Source organism: Python bivittatus, unplaced genomic scaffold (assembly GCF_059951505.1).
Source record: "Python bivittatus isolate LINGU-HERP-01145 unplaced genomic scaffold, Pbiv_v1 ctg000310_np1212, whole genome shotgun sequence".
Lineage (NCBI taxonomy): Eukaryota > Metazoa > Chordata > Lepidosauria > Squamata > Pythonidae > Python > Python bivittatus.
This window is the reverse complement of record NW_028277054.1, coordinates 7,923,088-7,938,799: the sequence shown is the minus strand read 5'-3', so window position 1 is coordinate 7,938,799 and position 15,712 is coordinate 7,923,088. Positions and strand designations below refer to the sequence as shown.

Below are 15,712 nucleotides of genomic sequence, written 5' to 3'. Positions count from 1 at the left end.
GTTGCAAGTTTCTCATGTTTGTGTTCCCATGCCTGTAACAGACATTCATTTTTAAAGGTCACATTAACATCTGTTCATATTTTTCTGCACATTTTTTCAAACATATGTGAGTCAGGCTTGGACTGGTTTTGTTTTGTGTTTGAGATGGATGTATGGGTATTTGCAGTTCAACCGTTGCACAAATATTTTTAAAACATTCAAGAAAATATATGCACAATCAGATAGCACATACCGTATATTAGATATAAAATCTTCTAGGACTTTGTTCCCTGTTGCCTTGATTAACTCTCCTAGGATGATTACTTCTAGGATCACTTCTAAAATTTCCATCACCTCGAAAAAAGCAAACCTCAATTTAACCTTGACATTTTGGGGCATCATTCCAAGAAAAGCATTGGGCTTTGGCCACCCACCTTCTTTATTTTTTAAGGATGGTTGCAGGACCTATATCAGTGTTTTTCAATCTTGGCAACTTTAAGATGAGTGGACTTCAACTCCCAGAATTCCCCAGCCAGCCTTAAAGTTGCCAAGGTTGAAAAACATTGGCATACATGATCATTTTGGAGACTGATACTTTGCTTTTCAGGGTATCAGCTTCCTAGGGTTGGGTTTTTTTGTTTTTGTTTTTTAAAGTCAAGCTGGGTAGGGACTCTAGCCAAAATCTAGAAAGGGTTTTTCAGCACAGTCATGATGCTTACAACTCCATAGAATAGTCCTTAAAGCAACATGAAATAAAATATTTGCACCCGGCAATGAAAATTACTCTTAACAGAGTATTAGTACCGGGAGTGTGTGTGCACCTTCAAGTCAGTGTTGACCGCCTGGACAAGTCCCTGCAGTTTTCTTGGCAAGATTTTTCACAAATGGCTTTCCATTGCCTCCTTCCTAAGGCAGAGAGAGAGAGGGACAGGCCCAAGGTCACCCAGCTGGCCTTGTGCCTAAGATGGGACTAGAATTCACAGCCTCCTGATTCCTAGCCTTAACCACTACACCAAACTGGCTTTTTAGTACTGGAAGAGGCAGGTCCAAATTTCCAAACACCCATAAATCTCACTGGGTGACTTTGGGTTAGTCATTATCTCTCAACCAGGGTTGATCTGATCATAAACTGAGAGGAAAGGAGGCATTCTGGAGGGAGGACAGGGATAGAAACAAAATGAAATTTTAAAGATGTAAGCCAGACTAGATAAGTTCTGGATTCTATCAGCAGCAAATAACAACATTAAAAAAAAAAAAACAGCATCAACCATAAATACAACATTTGCTTTATTTGTGGCAGTTTCTTCTCCAGTTCTTTACAATATAAATTACTTGGTCCTTCAACGACATTGAGCAACACTTAGTCACTGATTATATTACATGAGTTATGCTCTTATTCAGTTGCCAGCATTACTCCTGAAGGCTGTAATACAGAGAGCTAAATATCCCTTGATAGTATGGGAAGAGGTGTTCCTTCACTTATTAATCAATCTCATTGTTTTAAAAATCTGGATTCTAAGAGGAGAATAAACCAGAAGAAAAATAATTTGCTAGTGTGGGAGCAGGAGAACCAGTAGGAGAATCAGCAGATTTGCTGTCCCCAAGAGTAGATTGTACCACCATTCATTTACCCACCCACCTGTTAGATGGACCACACAGCACAGAGAGCCATCTCTAGCCAACCACATTTTAGCTTCACATACTACACGAACCCATCTTGTGTGGTTACTTATCATTTATTGTGTGAGTGTGAGTATGTGTTGTGCGGATTCCCCAGAATGGGTCAAATGGGTAAACCATAATTTAATCATGCATAAATACATTGTGCAATAGTGCCCTGGATTTTTTCTGGACTGATCTGTGTGATTGATCATTGATGGATAAGAAGTTGCCATTGGGCAATATGAGATATGGGGCCATGTATGAACCCTCAAAAGCCTTGACGTAGATACTTGTTCTTGGTTGAGCCTGCAAGTGAACAAGAACAACAGGTCATTCCTATAAGACACAACCCAAAGAAGTCTCTCTTACTTTCAGCCAGGACATCTATTAGGTTGACAAAGCAGAAGAAGAGGGAAAAAGTAGAATGATCTTTATATCTATCATAAAATCCTGAAGAAGTCTCCCAGTGTTTGTGTCTTTCTTCATCTGCTCCCTCCAAAAGTGCAAAGAGAGACAGAAACAACAGACTTCTGGCTTTGCATCTCCTGGAAAGTAAGGCAGGGTGATTCAAACAGGAAAGGCAAATGTATGGATAGTTGTGACAGTGGGGATGAAACCCACTGAGGGCATCTTGTCTAGATTTGACACCAAATGCTGAAGATAACTATATTGCGCAAGTTCTGAGACTGGCCCATTGATTCCCTGGACCTTATTCAACTTCCCAATTTTAACCATTAGCTACCTTAAACAAGGATCAAAGCAACAATTCCACAAGATCTACAGTATGTGGTGGTGGGAGGCTAATTGGTTTTGCTTTCTATACATCTCCAAATTCCCAAAGAATCATTGGTTATGGGTATCACTTAAGTGCTGGTTCCTGTTTTAGAACCAGTTTTCATGGCTACATGTGCTTTTTCATAAGCATGGCCTTACTTCTATTTTTCCCCTTTCTTTTGCAAATATGGCACTGCCATAAATCCCAATTCTGGTTCACCCACTGCAGTAAGCTGTGATTTGCTTAATTGTGGTTTTATTGAATACATTTTAATTGGATAGGGTTGTACAACATGGATTACAAACTATGATGGCTGAGTTCACTCATTATGAGAAACCAAAGCCAGACAAACCAGATTGTGGCTTAATATGATGTGTGAATCCAGAAAACTCTGTTTGTCTCTTACAAAACCTTCTCCTCCCTTCCTTTGAATCTTTCCATCTTGCAACCCAATCTCATAGCTTCCAGTTCCCAGAGGTAATGGCTCTGCTGTCATAGCTTCTTTCAGAACAAGGGTATGTAAATATCACACACACACACACACAAGGCCAAAAACAGCACAGAGTCCATGTCAGGAAACTTAGAAGCAACAAACCACGCCAAAAATTTATTGAGAGAACAGAACTTGAGACTTCTTGGCAGAGACTTTGCTCAGCAACCAAGAACAATGGTCATAATCCATACAATCTTGATCTCAGGCGGGCAAAGAAAGGAACAATGAATTTGCAGATCTTGTGGTTGTGCCAAGGAACTAGTTTAATGTAACAAAAAGATAATTTAGGGAGAGGGCAAAAAAAATGGACTGATGTTGCAGGATCATACTAAGGACGAACAGAGAGTCAGATGGCAGGGAGACGGTTTTGGGAGAACACCAAACGTTTCTTCACCATAGGAAAGGGTGCCTCCTGATTGATCCAAAGCATTCCCAATGCAGTCTTCAGAGGCTTCAGGCAAAGAGGTTTCAAGCCAGGGATACATTATATGCTCTGTAAAGGCAGGGAATTAGGATCAGGGTTGATCGTGCATGAGAATCTGGCATATTTCTTATCCACAATTCTATTCTTCCATTGTTTTTCATGCAATCAGATGCACTAGGATAAGGAGGTGGAGTTGGCAGCACAGTTGCAGACTTACCTTCCCCGCTTTTTCCCTCGGCATCTTGGAAATTTCCCATGTTTACCACCTGGAAGGGAAGAGGGAGCAAACAAAGTATTTGAGGAACGCTCCTTTCTAGAGTTAAGAACAGAATGGGAAGAGGTAGCATGTCAGCTGTCTCTAACATCTAAAGCAGTGTTTCTCAACCTTGGCAACTTTAAGATGCGTGGACTTCAACTCCCAGAATTCCCCAGCCAGCCATGCTGGCTGGGGAATTCTGGGAATTGAAGTCCACGCAATGTAAAGTTACCAAGGTTGAGAAACACTGATCTAAAGCAATTCACTAATGGATGTGTAGACTAAGGTGCTTGGATTATGGCTGAGCATGTCTGGAGATCCACAGCTCCCCCCCACACACACTTCGCCCTATTGAAACCATGGTGCATAAATTATTCTAAATGATGTTTTAATTATAACCAACAAGTACCTTGACTAGCATACTTTTGGATATATAATCCCTTATTTGGATTGGACATATTTCATGTCTTTCCCTTTCTTTTAATATTGTACTGGTCTAATTGACTGTAATAAAGTTAATACAGATACACTTTGCCCTAGAGTTTGGCTTATGGTCAAAAATGGCAGCCTGTGTCAAACTAGCTATGTAGCATCTTCAAAACCCACCGAGGCACTGGATCACCGCGTACCCCTGCTGGAACAATGCTGGAAAACATAGTTTTTGTGTTCTCGTTATGTGTTTCCCAGAGGCCTTTCCTGAACATTAAAAAACTCTTATGATATAACTAGGATTCACCACCCAGGTTTTCTTTGGATGGATGGACAGCCATAGAAATGTGACCGACTGGTTGATAGATAGATACATAAATAAATAAGATGTTAATGTGAACGGTTCCCACCTAAACATGACCATTTTTCTGACTTGAAATGGTCATACTAATGGTGTGATGTTATTTTCTAGCATTTTCAGTTATGCGGATCACATCCATTTGATCAGCTTTTTCTTACAAGAATCCCACATTTTGTTAACTGAGATAAAACCCTTCCATTGCTGGGAAAGCCAAAGCAAGGCCAGTGTAATGAACTGATTGATGCTAACTATAGTAAAATGTTAAAGCTAAACAAGGGTTGTCAGGCAATGACATGAAACTCAAGCATGGCTACATTCTTTTACTCCATCGTTCTCTGTCCACCCTCAGTTTATAACACAATTGATTCGTTCCAATTGCTCAGGCTTACAAGTAAGAATGAGAATGCCCAAGATGAAAAGTATGGCAGCAGCTACTAATCCCCATTTGCGCAAGGAGTAATAATCTGCAAGACAAGAGGAGAAAAGTCAACAGATTTGGGACATCTGGAACTGAAAACGGAGAGCAGTTTAAAGAACACCCATTGACGTTGGACGGAAAGCACCACATTCACACAACATGTCTAACCTGCTTCCCAAATCACCCACTTTCTGGCTTTGCACAATATTTTGAACCCTGAACAAACCAAATAGGCTGGGTTTGCACAACATGCAAAGCCATCAAAAACAAACAAACTAACAAAAAATGTTGCCCAAGCTTAATACAGCCACTATGTTTCCAGCTGATCTGGTTAAGCAAGTGGTGTAAATACAGCCTTGCGAACCTGAGGGTCAGAGAACTTGTGAGCCTTAAAATACAGTGGTACCTCTACTTACGAACGCCCCTACTTACGAAATTTTCGAGATATGATCAGCTCCGGCCCCAAAAATTTACCTCTACTTACGAATTCGCCTCGACTTACGAGCCATTTTCCGCCCATTCCACGTGGTCCGCGGCCATTTTTCCGCCCATGCCACGTGGTCCGCGGCCAATTTTCTGCCCATTCCACGTGGTCCGCGGCCATTTTCCCGCCCATTCCACATGGTCCGCGGCCATTTTCCGTCCGTTCCACGTGGTCCGCAGCTGTTTTTCCGCCCGTTCCACATGGTCCACGGCCGTTTTTCCGCCCCTGACACGTGGTCCGCGGCCATTTTTTCTGCCCTGCCGCATGGTCAGCGGCCGTTTTTCCGCCCCTGATGCGTGGTCTGCGGATGCCGGAATGGATTAACGGTAATTACATTGAACCTTATGGGAAAATTTACTTCGACTTGCGACCAACCCGACTTGCGATCAGAGTCACGGAACGGATTAAGTTCGTAAGTAGAGGTACCACTGTATTGTCAAACAAGTGCCAGGATCTCTCTCCATTGGCCGTGACTTTTGAGAAGACCATCAGTATCTGGAGGACCCCAGGTTCCTCATCCCCACATATGTATACATTTTATCTTAGTATTTTCTTCCCTCAAACCAGGTGTTGGTTTTTTTTTACCTCCCTTCAAGTTTTCTCCTTTGCTTAACCCAATCCAGTTTAGAACTCACCATAATAGAAAAGATTATCATGATATTCATTCATCTCAGCATCTGTGAAAAGAGGAGGAACAGTATATTGATGGGAAGATGTCAGAACTGAAAGGCTTATTTTTCAGCATTTACTTGAGTTAAGGTTGCGGTTTTTATTGTTCACTAGATGTTAATATTTTACCTCAGGTTTTCATTAATGTTGACAAGTGTCTGCCATCTTGGAAAAGTTTAAAGAAATCTTTAAATCTTTAATAAATACCTGTTGTCTTTTCTTGGTCAACAGATGGAAGTTGAGATGTGGTACCTGCTGGAAAAGACAATGCCAGAGGAAAATTTTACTGTGCCAAAAACATCATCCTTGAAAGTTTTGTTTCCCTGAGAAAAAGGCTTCTGAGTCCCCCCCCCCCCCCGCTTATTTTCAGGGTGTTTTAGAATTTCTTTCAAATTTTTTTGTTCATGTCCTTTGGACTCACTGTTGTGACCTCACCTGGAGTGTTCGTGAGCTCCACAAAGCTTGTGCCAACTTCAGTTACAGTTGTCATTTCTATAGCAAGTCAAGGAAAGAGTGCCCTTAGAAAAGAATTGTCATTTTGTGGATTTTCCCTACCCACTTGCTTTTAAAAAATATCAGCCCCTATTTCCCTTCCCCAGTTACTTCATCTAAGCATCAAGCAGAAGAATGGAATCCTTAACTATAATTCCAACATTCAAATAAGGTTTAATGTCAGCTCATAAATTGTGACTTAAGTGTCATGCTGGGTTTGGACATCCAGCAAAACTGTCCTCCCTGACTGGTTTAGCTAACTGGGTGACAACAGCTGCCAAATAGGAACAAATGAGCTGCATGCACTAAACGTCCAAGAACGTGCACAATTGCATACCTTCTGTTGATACATTCTCATTTTCTGGATTGTGAGTTTCATTTGTTAATGCTCCTGTCATAGAAAAACAAAGCACGGAGAAGGAAGAGCGGGTTAAACAGATGTAGATTCTCTCCCAACCTAAGTTTACATTTTAACTGATGGTTTAATGCCTTGAACAAATATCACTGATCCAGCTGAATTTATGCAGCCCCAGGGTGAACTGTTGGGTTTGTGGTGTTCTCTAAGTTTTCTTCTTTTCCTGCAGACGTTTCATTACCAAGCTAGGTAACATCGTCAGTGCATGGGGGAGTGGAGTTTGCTGACTCTTCAACCCCACATCACTCTTCAAAGAAGTGGTTTGTTATTGCCTGCTTCCTAGGGATGAGCGGGAGGGACTGGCCCAAGGTCACCCAGCTGGCTTCATGCCTAAAGCAGGACTTGAACTCTCAGCCTCCTGGTTTCCAGCCTGCTGCCTTAACCACTACACCAAACTGGCTCTCTATCATTATCTAGCCTGGTAATGAAACGTCTGCAGGAAAGAGCCAAGCTCAGAGAACACCAAGTATCATATTAAATCATGAAAGTATTATATTAAATCACAATGTGAAATATGTCCTCTCCATATGTGGGAGTTGGACAGTTCCCCCATTCCCCTGTTGCCATGTGTAGATCCATATTCCAACTCAACTGCTTTGGAGACCTTGGAGACTATCACAAACCTACAAAACCTATTTGGTAAGCAGAGATGTGGGGGAGAGACCAAAGGAATGCCAGGGGGAAAAAAAGAACCACCTCACATCAGATTTGCTTCTGTTTAAAATTAATTCTCCATCTCAAGAATCTTAACCCTTTGACTTTCAAAAAGTATGAAGCATCTGTCTAAATTATAGCACCATACTGCACTCCGGGGTCTACTACACGACAAAACTTCGTGCTCGTTTAAATTTAACAAGAAACAGATTTTGAAGGAGTGAAGCAGCATTCTGGGGAATGGCAATCAGCCCTTTTCCCTATCAGCTAATCCTTCTCTCAAAACACATCTTTAGGGAAGCAAAACAATCTAGGGAAGGAAAATAGATACCCCATTAGTACACAAATGCTGGCCTATCTAAGACTGGATATTGCCAGCTGTTTTGACCAGACTCACCTGCTGTACTCAGAAAGAATTCTGTTGTGGTTGGAGATCCTTCTGCGTCTTCTTCCTTCTGAACTATCAACGTTGGGCTTCCTGAAACTGAATCAAGATGGTGGCAGATTAATATCTTTTCTTTGTGTGATCCTCCAACTGTTTTTGTGTACATCTTCATCTCTTCTCCAAATTGCTCAGAGCAGGGCAACTTCCCATTTTATTCATACCACACCCTTGAGTAACAGATTGAGTTGAGATAAAAAGAAAAGAGGGGGCCACCAACCCCCCCAGTGGTCACCAAAGCGGAATGGGGAATCAATTTTTTTTTATTTGTAAGTTTTTTGTAAGTCTTCCAGAGTCCCCTGTTGTGGGGGAGATGGGTGGGGGAGAAATCCAACAAACAAACAAACAAACAAACAAATAAATTAAATTAAATTAAATTAAATTAAATTAAATTAAATTAAATTAAATTAAATTAAATTAAATTAAATTAAATCAGATGACTGGAGGCAGCTGCTTCCAAGATAGTTCCCTCCCCAGTTGTCTTAGGTGACTTCTGCCGTAATGATTTACAGCATTTTCATAGAATCATCTACTCATCAGTGATGTGATATAAAGCCTGTCTGCATTACTGTTATCTGGGCATAACAATGGTTGGAAGATTCTAGAAGATGCTATAAATTGTTAGTGTGGATATGACCTGTGCGGAGCCCGAGAGATGGGTAGAGCAAGGCTTGCTAAGAGAAGGTTTTTTGAATGATCCTGCCAATTACCGGTGTCTCTTATAAATTTACAGTAAAACATGGCACCCAAACTGAAATTAGAGATATGAAAAACAACAATGAAAAACTCAGCTTAAACTCAACACCGCCTCAACCCAGAAAGCAAATGGAGACCACCAATGAACAGAGCTGTCGGTGGGAAAGTGAGAACCTGCTGCAAGGCACAGGAGAAGCTTTGAGTACTGAAAGGGACAAGGGGTACACTCCAGCTTGAACAGGAAGCATGGCTTAGGAAAAGATCTCCCATGGGTTGGAGAGAGTCCATGGTCCCATAGGCTCCACACCAATGCCAAAGAAATGCAAACTAAAAACAGAAAATGAGTACGTATAAACAAAGTTGGATGTCAACCTGGATTTGCAAATCTCAAATCTGCATTGGATCTGGAAATGAGGAAGTAATGGGTAGGGTTGCAGGAAGGATTCCAGATTCCTCCCACTTCCTCTTTCCAGTTTTCTGCCCACATACAATGTGAGCATTCCGCTGCCATTGATCGAGTTCAGTCCTTTTTTGAAGGTCCCATAAGGTTCTCTCCCCTCTCCCAAAGGTTTTAGAATCTGTACTTTTGCACATGTTGGGTTTCTCCACGATGTGGCTGTTACCTCCCGTTTGTGCATGAGTGAGCTATTCCACTACAGAGGTAATTGCATTTACACTCTGAACTCCAGAAGTAGAAAAAAGTATGATTATTTGATGTCAGGATGGCTATCCTTCCTTCACAACATGCCCCAAACTCCCATCTTCTTCTTGTCATCCTTTGTAGTAAGCTTATGATCCCAGTTGGCTACAGTTCCTTGCCTTTCTTCCTGCCAGCACTTTGCAAATATTTAAAAATAATTTCAAAACAGGCAATCTGGTTCTCAGCTTTGCAGCGCATGCAGGAAAAGATGTGAAATTGTCACAGTGGATTTTTAAAAAAAAAAATATTGAAAATGCTAGCATATGTTTTGACTTATTTAAAGAGAATTCATTTTCATCTCAAGGGTAAAATATTTCACAATATTTTCTTTACCTCGATTCTCCAGATGTCCTCCTTCCCACCTCCTTGTGGGTATTAAAGCAAGAAGAAAACAAGAGGTGATAAAAAAGGGGTTCCTGCATGGTTTTCTTTTCTTTTTCCTCTCTACATCTTGATTTATCTGGATGCATCTTTATAAATTACATATACCTCCATCAAAAATTGTCCCATACTGGCTGCAAATTACAATGACTGAGAACAAGGATAAATCAGCAGGTAATTTGCAGATCAATAAGAGTCTCTCTATAAATTTAACAAAAGCACAACAAAAAAGCCCAGCACTACAATTAAATAAAAAAGATCTGTTAGAATCTCTGATCTGCAAAATAGATGCACAGATATGGACTGAATTGCTGTAATAGTGCCAGTAAGCAAACACTCCAAATAAGATATGCAAAATTATACTATGGGATCTTTTTCTTACATTGTTGGGGGAATCATACTATGCTTAATATTTGTCATTCCTGCTAGGGTGCAGATAAAATGGCTTTGGAGTCTCTAACTGACCCTCGTACCACCCAGATGATCTTCCCAAATTCTAAGTTGTATGTTGCTAGATTCTCCCATAACTCCAAAAGATTCACATACATCAGATAGGATGAAAGATTGACAGTCATGGAGAACATAGATAAGCAAACCCATCACTGGCTACTATTGTGGAGTTGAGGGGACACACATATCTAGACCCATTTCAAAAGTAGCTAGCATCTTACCTTGTGCAACCACAGGAGCTGTGAGATGTGCAAGGGCAAAGAGGACAAAGACAATGAGCTGGAGGGGAAAAGAATTTTGAATCAACTATGAGGTATGTTTTAACTCTGCCCATCATTCCACCCTGAATCTCCCAAATCACCACCACATGATCAACCCAGAAAGAAATATCAACAAAGCTAACATGGGACAGTTATAAACCGAGTGCAGATCCCACCTAAATCATAGAGTGGACAATTGCCACACAGGATTCACTGGACATAATTTAGGGGAATCATAAATTTTAGTTTGTCCACATTCAGAATAGCAGTTGCCTGGATGCAAAATATTAATTATTTTAGAATGGTGGGAACACACAGCCTTGTACCACATCCTCAACAATTTCTGGGTTCAAAGCAAGTTACAGAATTTTGCTCAATATTACAAAAGCTTCCCAGATTTTCAAAATGGGCCCATATTCCATTAATGTGTCAGTCATTTTTAAAATTAGCATTTGAATTAAATAATATGCAGTCAATCTATTTTCTCAGTGCACATTTACAGATTCCAAGAGAGAGAATAGTTTAAATGAAAAAAATAATATCATGTATTTAGCATTTCTGTAATGAACCAGCAGAATCTAATTCTCATCAACCTCTCTATTTAAATGGCAGCCTTTTTAAAGCTATAATTAAACTGAATCAACTTCATCCTTTAAGCCAACAAATAAAAAACTCAGGGTGGCATTTCTTTTCTAATCATTTCTGAATGCTGAACAATGGGGCAACCCATCGATGAAAAAAGGATGAAATCTTTGAGAACTATGGTGTCTTAACAAAAACACATTAATCCTGAATTTCATGCAAAACTATAAATGAATAGGTTCACATAGATGAGAGAAAATGTTTTCCCTTGTAAGAATATAGCTAAGTTAATTCAAATATTCCCTTCCTCCATTTTCAGCATTGTGCTGGAGTGCCCCTAAACACAAACAAAACTTCTTAATGTCTGATCACACAAATCTGACATTTGGAAAGCAAATAATAGAACAGGGTTGGGGGCAGAACACTTGCACACTTACACTCCCACACCCACAAAATTCCTACCCTACATATTGCCTGGTGCTGTTTTAAGTGACCACCTTCGCAACCTAACGGGCGTTTCTGGTTCATTCAAAAGCTCTGACGAAGTTCAGAGTTCTGGGTAGATCCAAGTCTCCAGAGCTGGAAAAATACTGACATTTCCACCCAGCGGAACAGATCCTTCTTTCACTGTGACAGCTGAAGATATTGCAGCTTGCTGGAGAAAAACTCCCCAAAACATGAGCGCCATGGTGCCGCTGTCGGTAAAGGCAGTTTGGAGTTGTCAGCCAGCCAAAGTCTTCGACAAAAGACCGTTGGGGTTGACGGAAACCTAGCGTGGCCTCTCACTCCTGCATCATAAGACTGGATTGGTTTCCTAAACCTCTCCTACGGGATTCCTGCCAATCTACTGTAGTCCCCACATCACTGAAATTAACTATCCACTCCCTGACTTTTAGCTTTGTAACTGAGAAGGCAAATGGTTTTTCTCTCCTCTTGTGCGCCTTCTCGATTGCCTGCGCGCGCACACGTACACACACACGCAGAGCAGCTCTAAAGTTCTAAACTGCTCTAAACTCTGAAGCCTAAAGTTTTGGACATCTGCCGTTGCCACTGAACCATTATGTGCTCTACACCCATTATTAACTATAACACAAAGTCCTCAACTCTTGTATGGAAAAACTCCTTGCGAGCAAACCAAAGATGGAGTGAAAAAGGCATTACGGGGCCAACGAAGTTGGAAGGGTAATGCATCTCGCTGTGCTTCTCTGTCTGCCTTCTGGTTTACAACCCTGCTTTTCTGCTTAGTGCTGATCTTCCATTTCTTCCTGTGCCTTTCTCGGTAAGACATGTGGTTTTCATTCACTGCCACTACCCCCACCACTACCCCTCTCCCTTGGCCAGAGTCAGGTTCACCAACCCAAAGAGTTAATCCTCTGCAAGGAATTCCCCGGCTAACAAATTGTTCCAGAAGCAGGAAACCTGCTTGAAGTAAAGGGGCTGACAGTGTTAGAAAGGAAACTGGGAATAGGGATCACTCACCTTCATGGCTGCTGCTTCACAGCCCTGGGAATGTGGCACGTTGGGCATCTGGAAGGCAATGAAAGACTGCACCAGTAATTTCCTCCTCTTGCCACTTCCTGGCCCTGTAGAGCGGGTGTGTGAGTCACAAGGCACGTGCTCCTACATTTCTAAGTGTGTGGGGTATGTATATACAAAGACCAGCAGCATACATGCATGCAGCTTTCAGAATGCATCAGTGCACTGGGCGGAAATACAAGCGTTCTCTGTTCGGGACAATTCACAGTAACCAAATCTCAGGCTGTTCATCAGAGAAGAACAAAGGCCACCTGGTTTTTCTGCCCTCTTTCTCTGCATGGCTGAGTGAGTGGCAAAAGGTGACCTGGTTCTTCACAAACGTTGATTGGTACAAATGTTGGGCCCTGTGTTGCAGAGGAGGAACCTTTAAAAACTGTTTTCAAGGAACAGGTTTGCGGGGCAGCCAGGCCAGCAAGCTGACGATCAGATCGGCCAAGTGGAAATGATGACACTGACTCTTGACTTTTTCCAAAACGGCTATGGACAGCTTTGTTGGAAAGAAGACAGAAAATGTAATGTGAGAATGGCCACCCCAAAAGGCTAAGGTTTCACTGGCAGGTGTGTCCAGACTCACCGAAGGAGAGTTTTAACATCTTTTAATCAAGGGCATCCAAATTCTGGCCCCAGGGCCACAGAAGGGAAATAATGACCTGAACCATAGTTCATGAACATAAATTGAATTGAGTTTAGATTTGTTCTAGAAACCACCTATGCCCTTGTCCTGGCCACCATGGCCTTCAAACTGAAACAGGTGGTGCGTCCATTTTGCCTATCCCATTTGCAAGCTTTTTGCTACATTTATTTATTTATATTTCTTTTTACATTGATATAGGCCGCTCATCTCACTGTACAAGTGACTCTAGGGGGCGTGAAAACCAGACAGGGCCGGCCCTACCATGAGGCAAAGTGAAAATCTCCTCAGGCAGGAGATTTTAGACGACAGGAAAGGACAGCAGATTGCTGATTTCCTTCCCTTCGTTTGTTACTGTGTTTTTCCTGCTACAGGTGTGGAAAGATACTTGTGGGACTTTTCCTCTTTTTTTTTTTTTCCGCTCACATCCCCAACGATTGGGCACTGTTCACCTTGATTTTGGCTGGCCTCAGAAATGGAGTCTGGCTACCGGAAACCAATACTGATTTTTTTTTTCATTCCTACAGACTCAGGGAAGGCCTCAAATGTTCCTTCGTTTTCTTCCTTCCTGGAAGTGGAGGAATTGCCTTAGTGGATGAAATATCTGAGTTAGTTGAAGTATAATATGGTTCCATTCATCATTCTGTTATGATAGGGCTTAGCACCACAAACCACCCATTTCAGCTTAGAATTATATGTGATCCAGGCTACTATGGCTTATTTAAAAGTTATGGTGCATGGTGGTCCACCTGGACAAGTATTGCCTATATGAGTGTTTCTCAACCTCAACAGCTTTAAGATGTATGGACTTCAATTCCCAGAATTCCCCAGCCAGCATGTCTGGCTGGGGAATTCAGGGTATTGAAGTCCACACATCTTAAAGTTGATAAGGTTAAGAAACACTGTCCTATATCAAGGGTGCACATCTTTGTTTGGCTTGAGGGCCACTCCATCACACAGGATGAGAAGGTCATGCACTGAAAGTGGGTGAGACCAAAAGCCAAAGAGGGCAGAGCAATTCTAAAACACGAATGTGAAAAAGAATAATGAAAGGGTGTTTCTGCCCTGCAAACCTAGAGTCTGCATCTAAATGCCATGGCTCTTAGCCACCAATACTGTATTCTTTTAAGTGCCTTTTGAAGCCATCTCATCGCTTGTGGCCATCACCACATCTAGCAGCAGCCAATGCCATTAATTCCTTGTGCGCTGTGGATGACAACCGTTTTTTATCTGTCCCAGATCTGCTGGTTGTATCAGATGTCGCAAATCGCACAGCTATTAGCAAATAATCAAAAGTGCTTCTACAGCAGAAAATTTAGGACGAATCCACAGCTGGATAATATCTTTACTAGGACAGCCTGCGTGTCACAAGAGCTTCCAAACTCTTCATCAGGTTGTTTGGTGCAAACAACAGGAGTGGAAAGTAAGGATTTTTTAATCCATCTTTTTAAAACAAAACAACACACACACCCCAAAAAACCCCCAACCCCTCCAACTTTCTGATGTATCTGTGAATAGCAAAACATCGATATTTATAGCTATCCGTGCAATTGTACAATTTCCATTGGGTGCATAGTAATGGATTAACAGGCCAAATGCATTCCTCACCTCAGCTGAATGTTTTAAAAGCAATTGTCATCCATTTCCAGCCCAAGACACTTCACACATCTCGCTGTGGCACTGCGCCCTCTGCTGATCTTTCAACCCGCAAGCAAATGTCATAATAAGCAAATAAACAGGGAAGAACATGTCGGCGTCTACAGACACTGGAAAGAAGCTGAAAAAGAGTTGTCTGAAGTGTTGAAAGAAAGCATGGTAAGATTGCTCCCGGATGGCTTTCATTAAGAGCTTGTGTGGCAAGATGGGTGATTCTTCTCCTTCTTTTAAAAAGGGAACTTTAGGGTTAGCAAGAGAAAACAATATAGTTTCTGGGGGAAAGGCAGGAATCTGAGATTAGATCTGGGTTTCCATATTGTACTACACTAGCATAAGCTTTCCATCTTCTGGCCTGGTGTGCTGCATAGACCCAGGCATTGTGACTGGTAAACTACTCTGTTTTTTGACAGTGTTGGGTGTAATCCCAACTAATCATGATTCAATAAACCTCAGTTAGACCATGGCTTAGCCAGATATCTGAAGCTAGCTAGTCTGTACATCTAAACCCTGCCACGGGATGTTGAACTTCAACTCAATGCTTCCCATCCTTGCTAGCATACTCATTAGACACGTTGGTTACGCATCATGGGAGCTAAACTCTACCTTAACTGAAGGTGGGGCAGATGTTGATCTAGAGTAGTACTGTTTACCCTTTTGGGTGGCACCTCACCAGGGATCACCTTGACAAACCATCCAACCCATTTTAGCCAAGCTACAGAGGGCTCTGCACATTGATTGCAGGGACCTCTAGACCAAGCAATCAGATTTCTGGAGGCAGAATCTCCAACATGCCTCTGTTAATATTCTGCTTGTAGACTTGTAAATTAGAGATATCCTAAACATTAAGACTCCTGGATTATTTTCATC

At 41.7% G+C, this 15,712-nt stretch overlaps 1 protein-coding gene and 1 long non-coding RNA gene across 5 annotated transcripts in view; one reads left to right on the top strand and one right to left on the bottom strand.

Annotated features, from left to right (window-relative positions):
* Nucleotides 1–1,440: 1,440 nt before the first annotated feature.
* Nucleotides 1,441–12,654, bottom strand: LOC103048888 (uncharacterized). 4 transcript variants are annotated; one of them, XM_015890930.3, is made up of 10 exons: nt 12,502–12,654; nt 10,402–10,459; nt 7,909–7,995; nt 6,780–6,833; nt 6,386–6,442; nt 6,158–6,205; nt 5,917–5,958; nt 4,769–4,843; nt 3,551–3,599; nt 1,441–3,402 (listed from the first exon to the last, which is right to left on the bottom strand). In XM_015890930.3, the coding sequence occupies exons 1-10, from the start codon at nt 12,547–12,549 to the stop codon at nt 3,378–3,380; spliced, it is 543 nt and encodes a 180-aa protein (XP_015746416.1). In that variant the 5' UTR covers nt 12,550–12,654; the 3' UTR covers nt 1,441–3,377. The 4 variants fall into 4 exon arrangements, with proteins under 4 accessions (XP_015746416.1, XP_025032146.1, XP_025032145.1 ...); XM_025176378.2 differs by lacking the exon at nt 12,502–12,654 and adding an exon at nt 11,618–11,849 and having other exon boundaries at nt 6,158–6,202; XM_025176377.2 differs by lacking the exon at nt 12,502–12,654 and adding an exon at nt 11,618–11,841.
* Nucleotides 11,981–15,712, top strand: part of LOC112542762 (uncharacterized) — an 18,225-nt gene continuing 14,493 nt past the window's right edge. The window contains exons 1-2 of the long non-coding RNA XR_003086364.2: nt 11,981–12,301; nt 14,839–15,004. This is a non-coding gene — a long non-coding RNA (uncharacterized LOC112542762). The remainder of the gene's footprint in view (nt 12,302–14,838; nt 15,005–15,712) is intronic.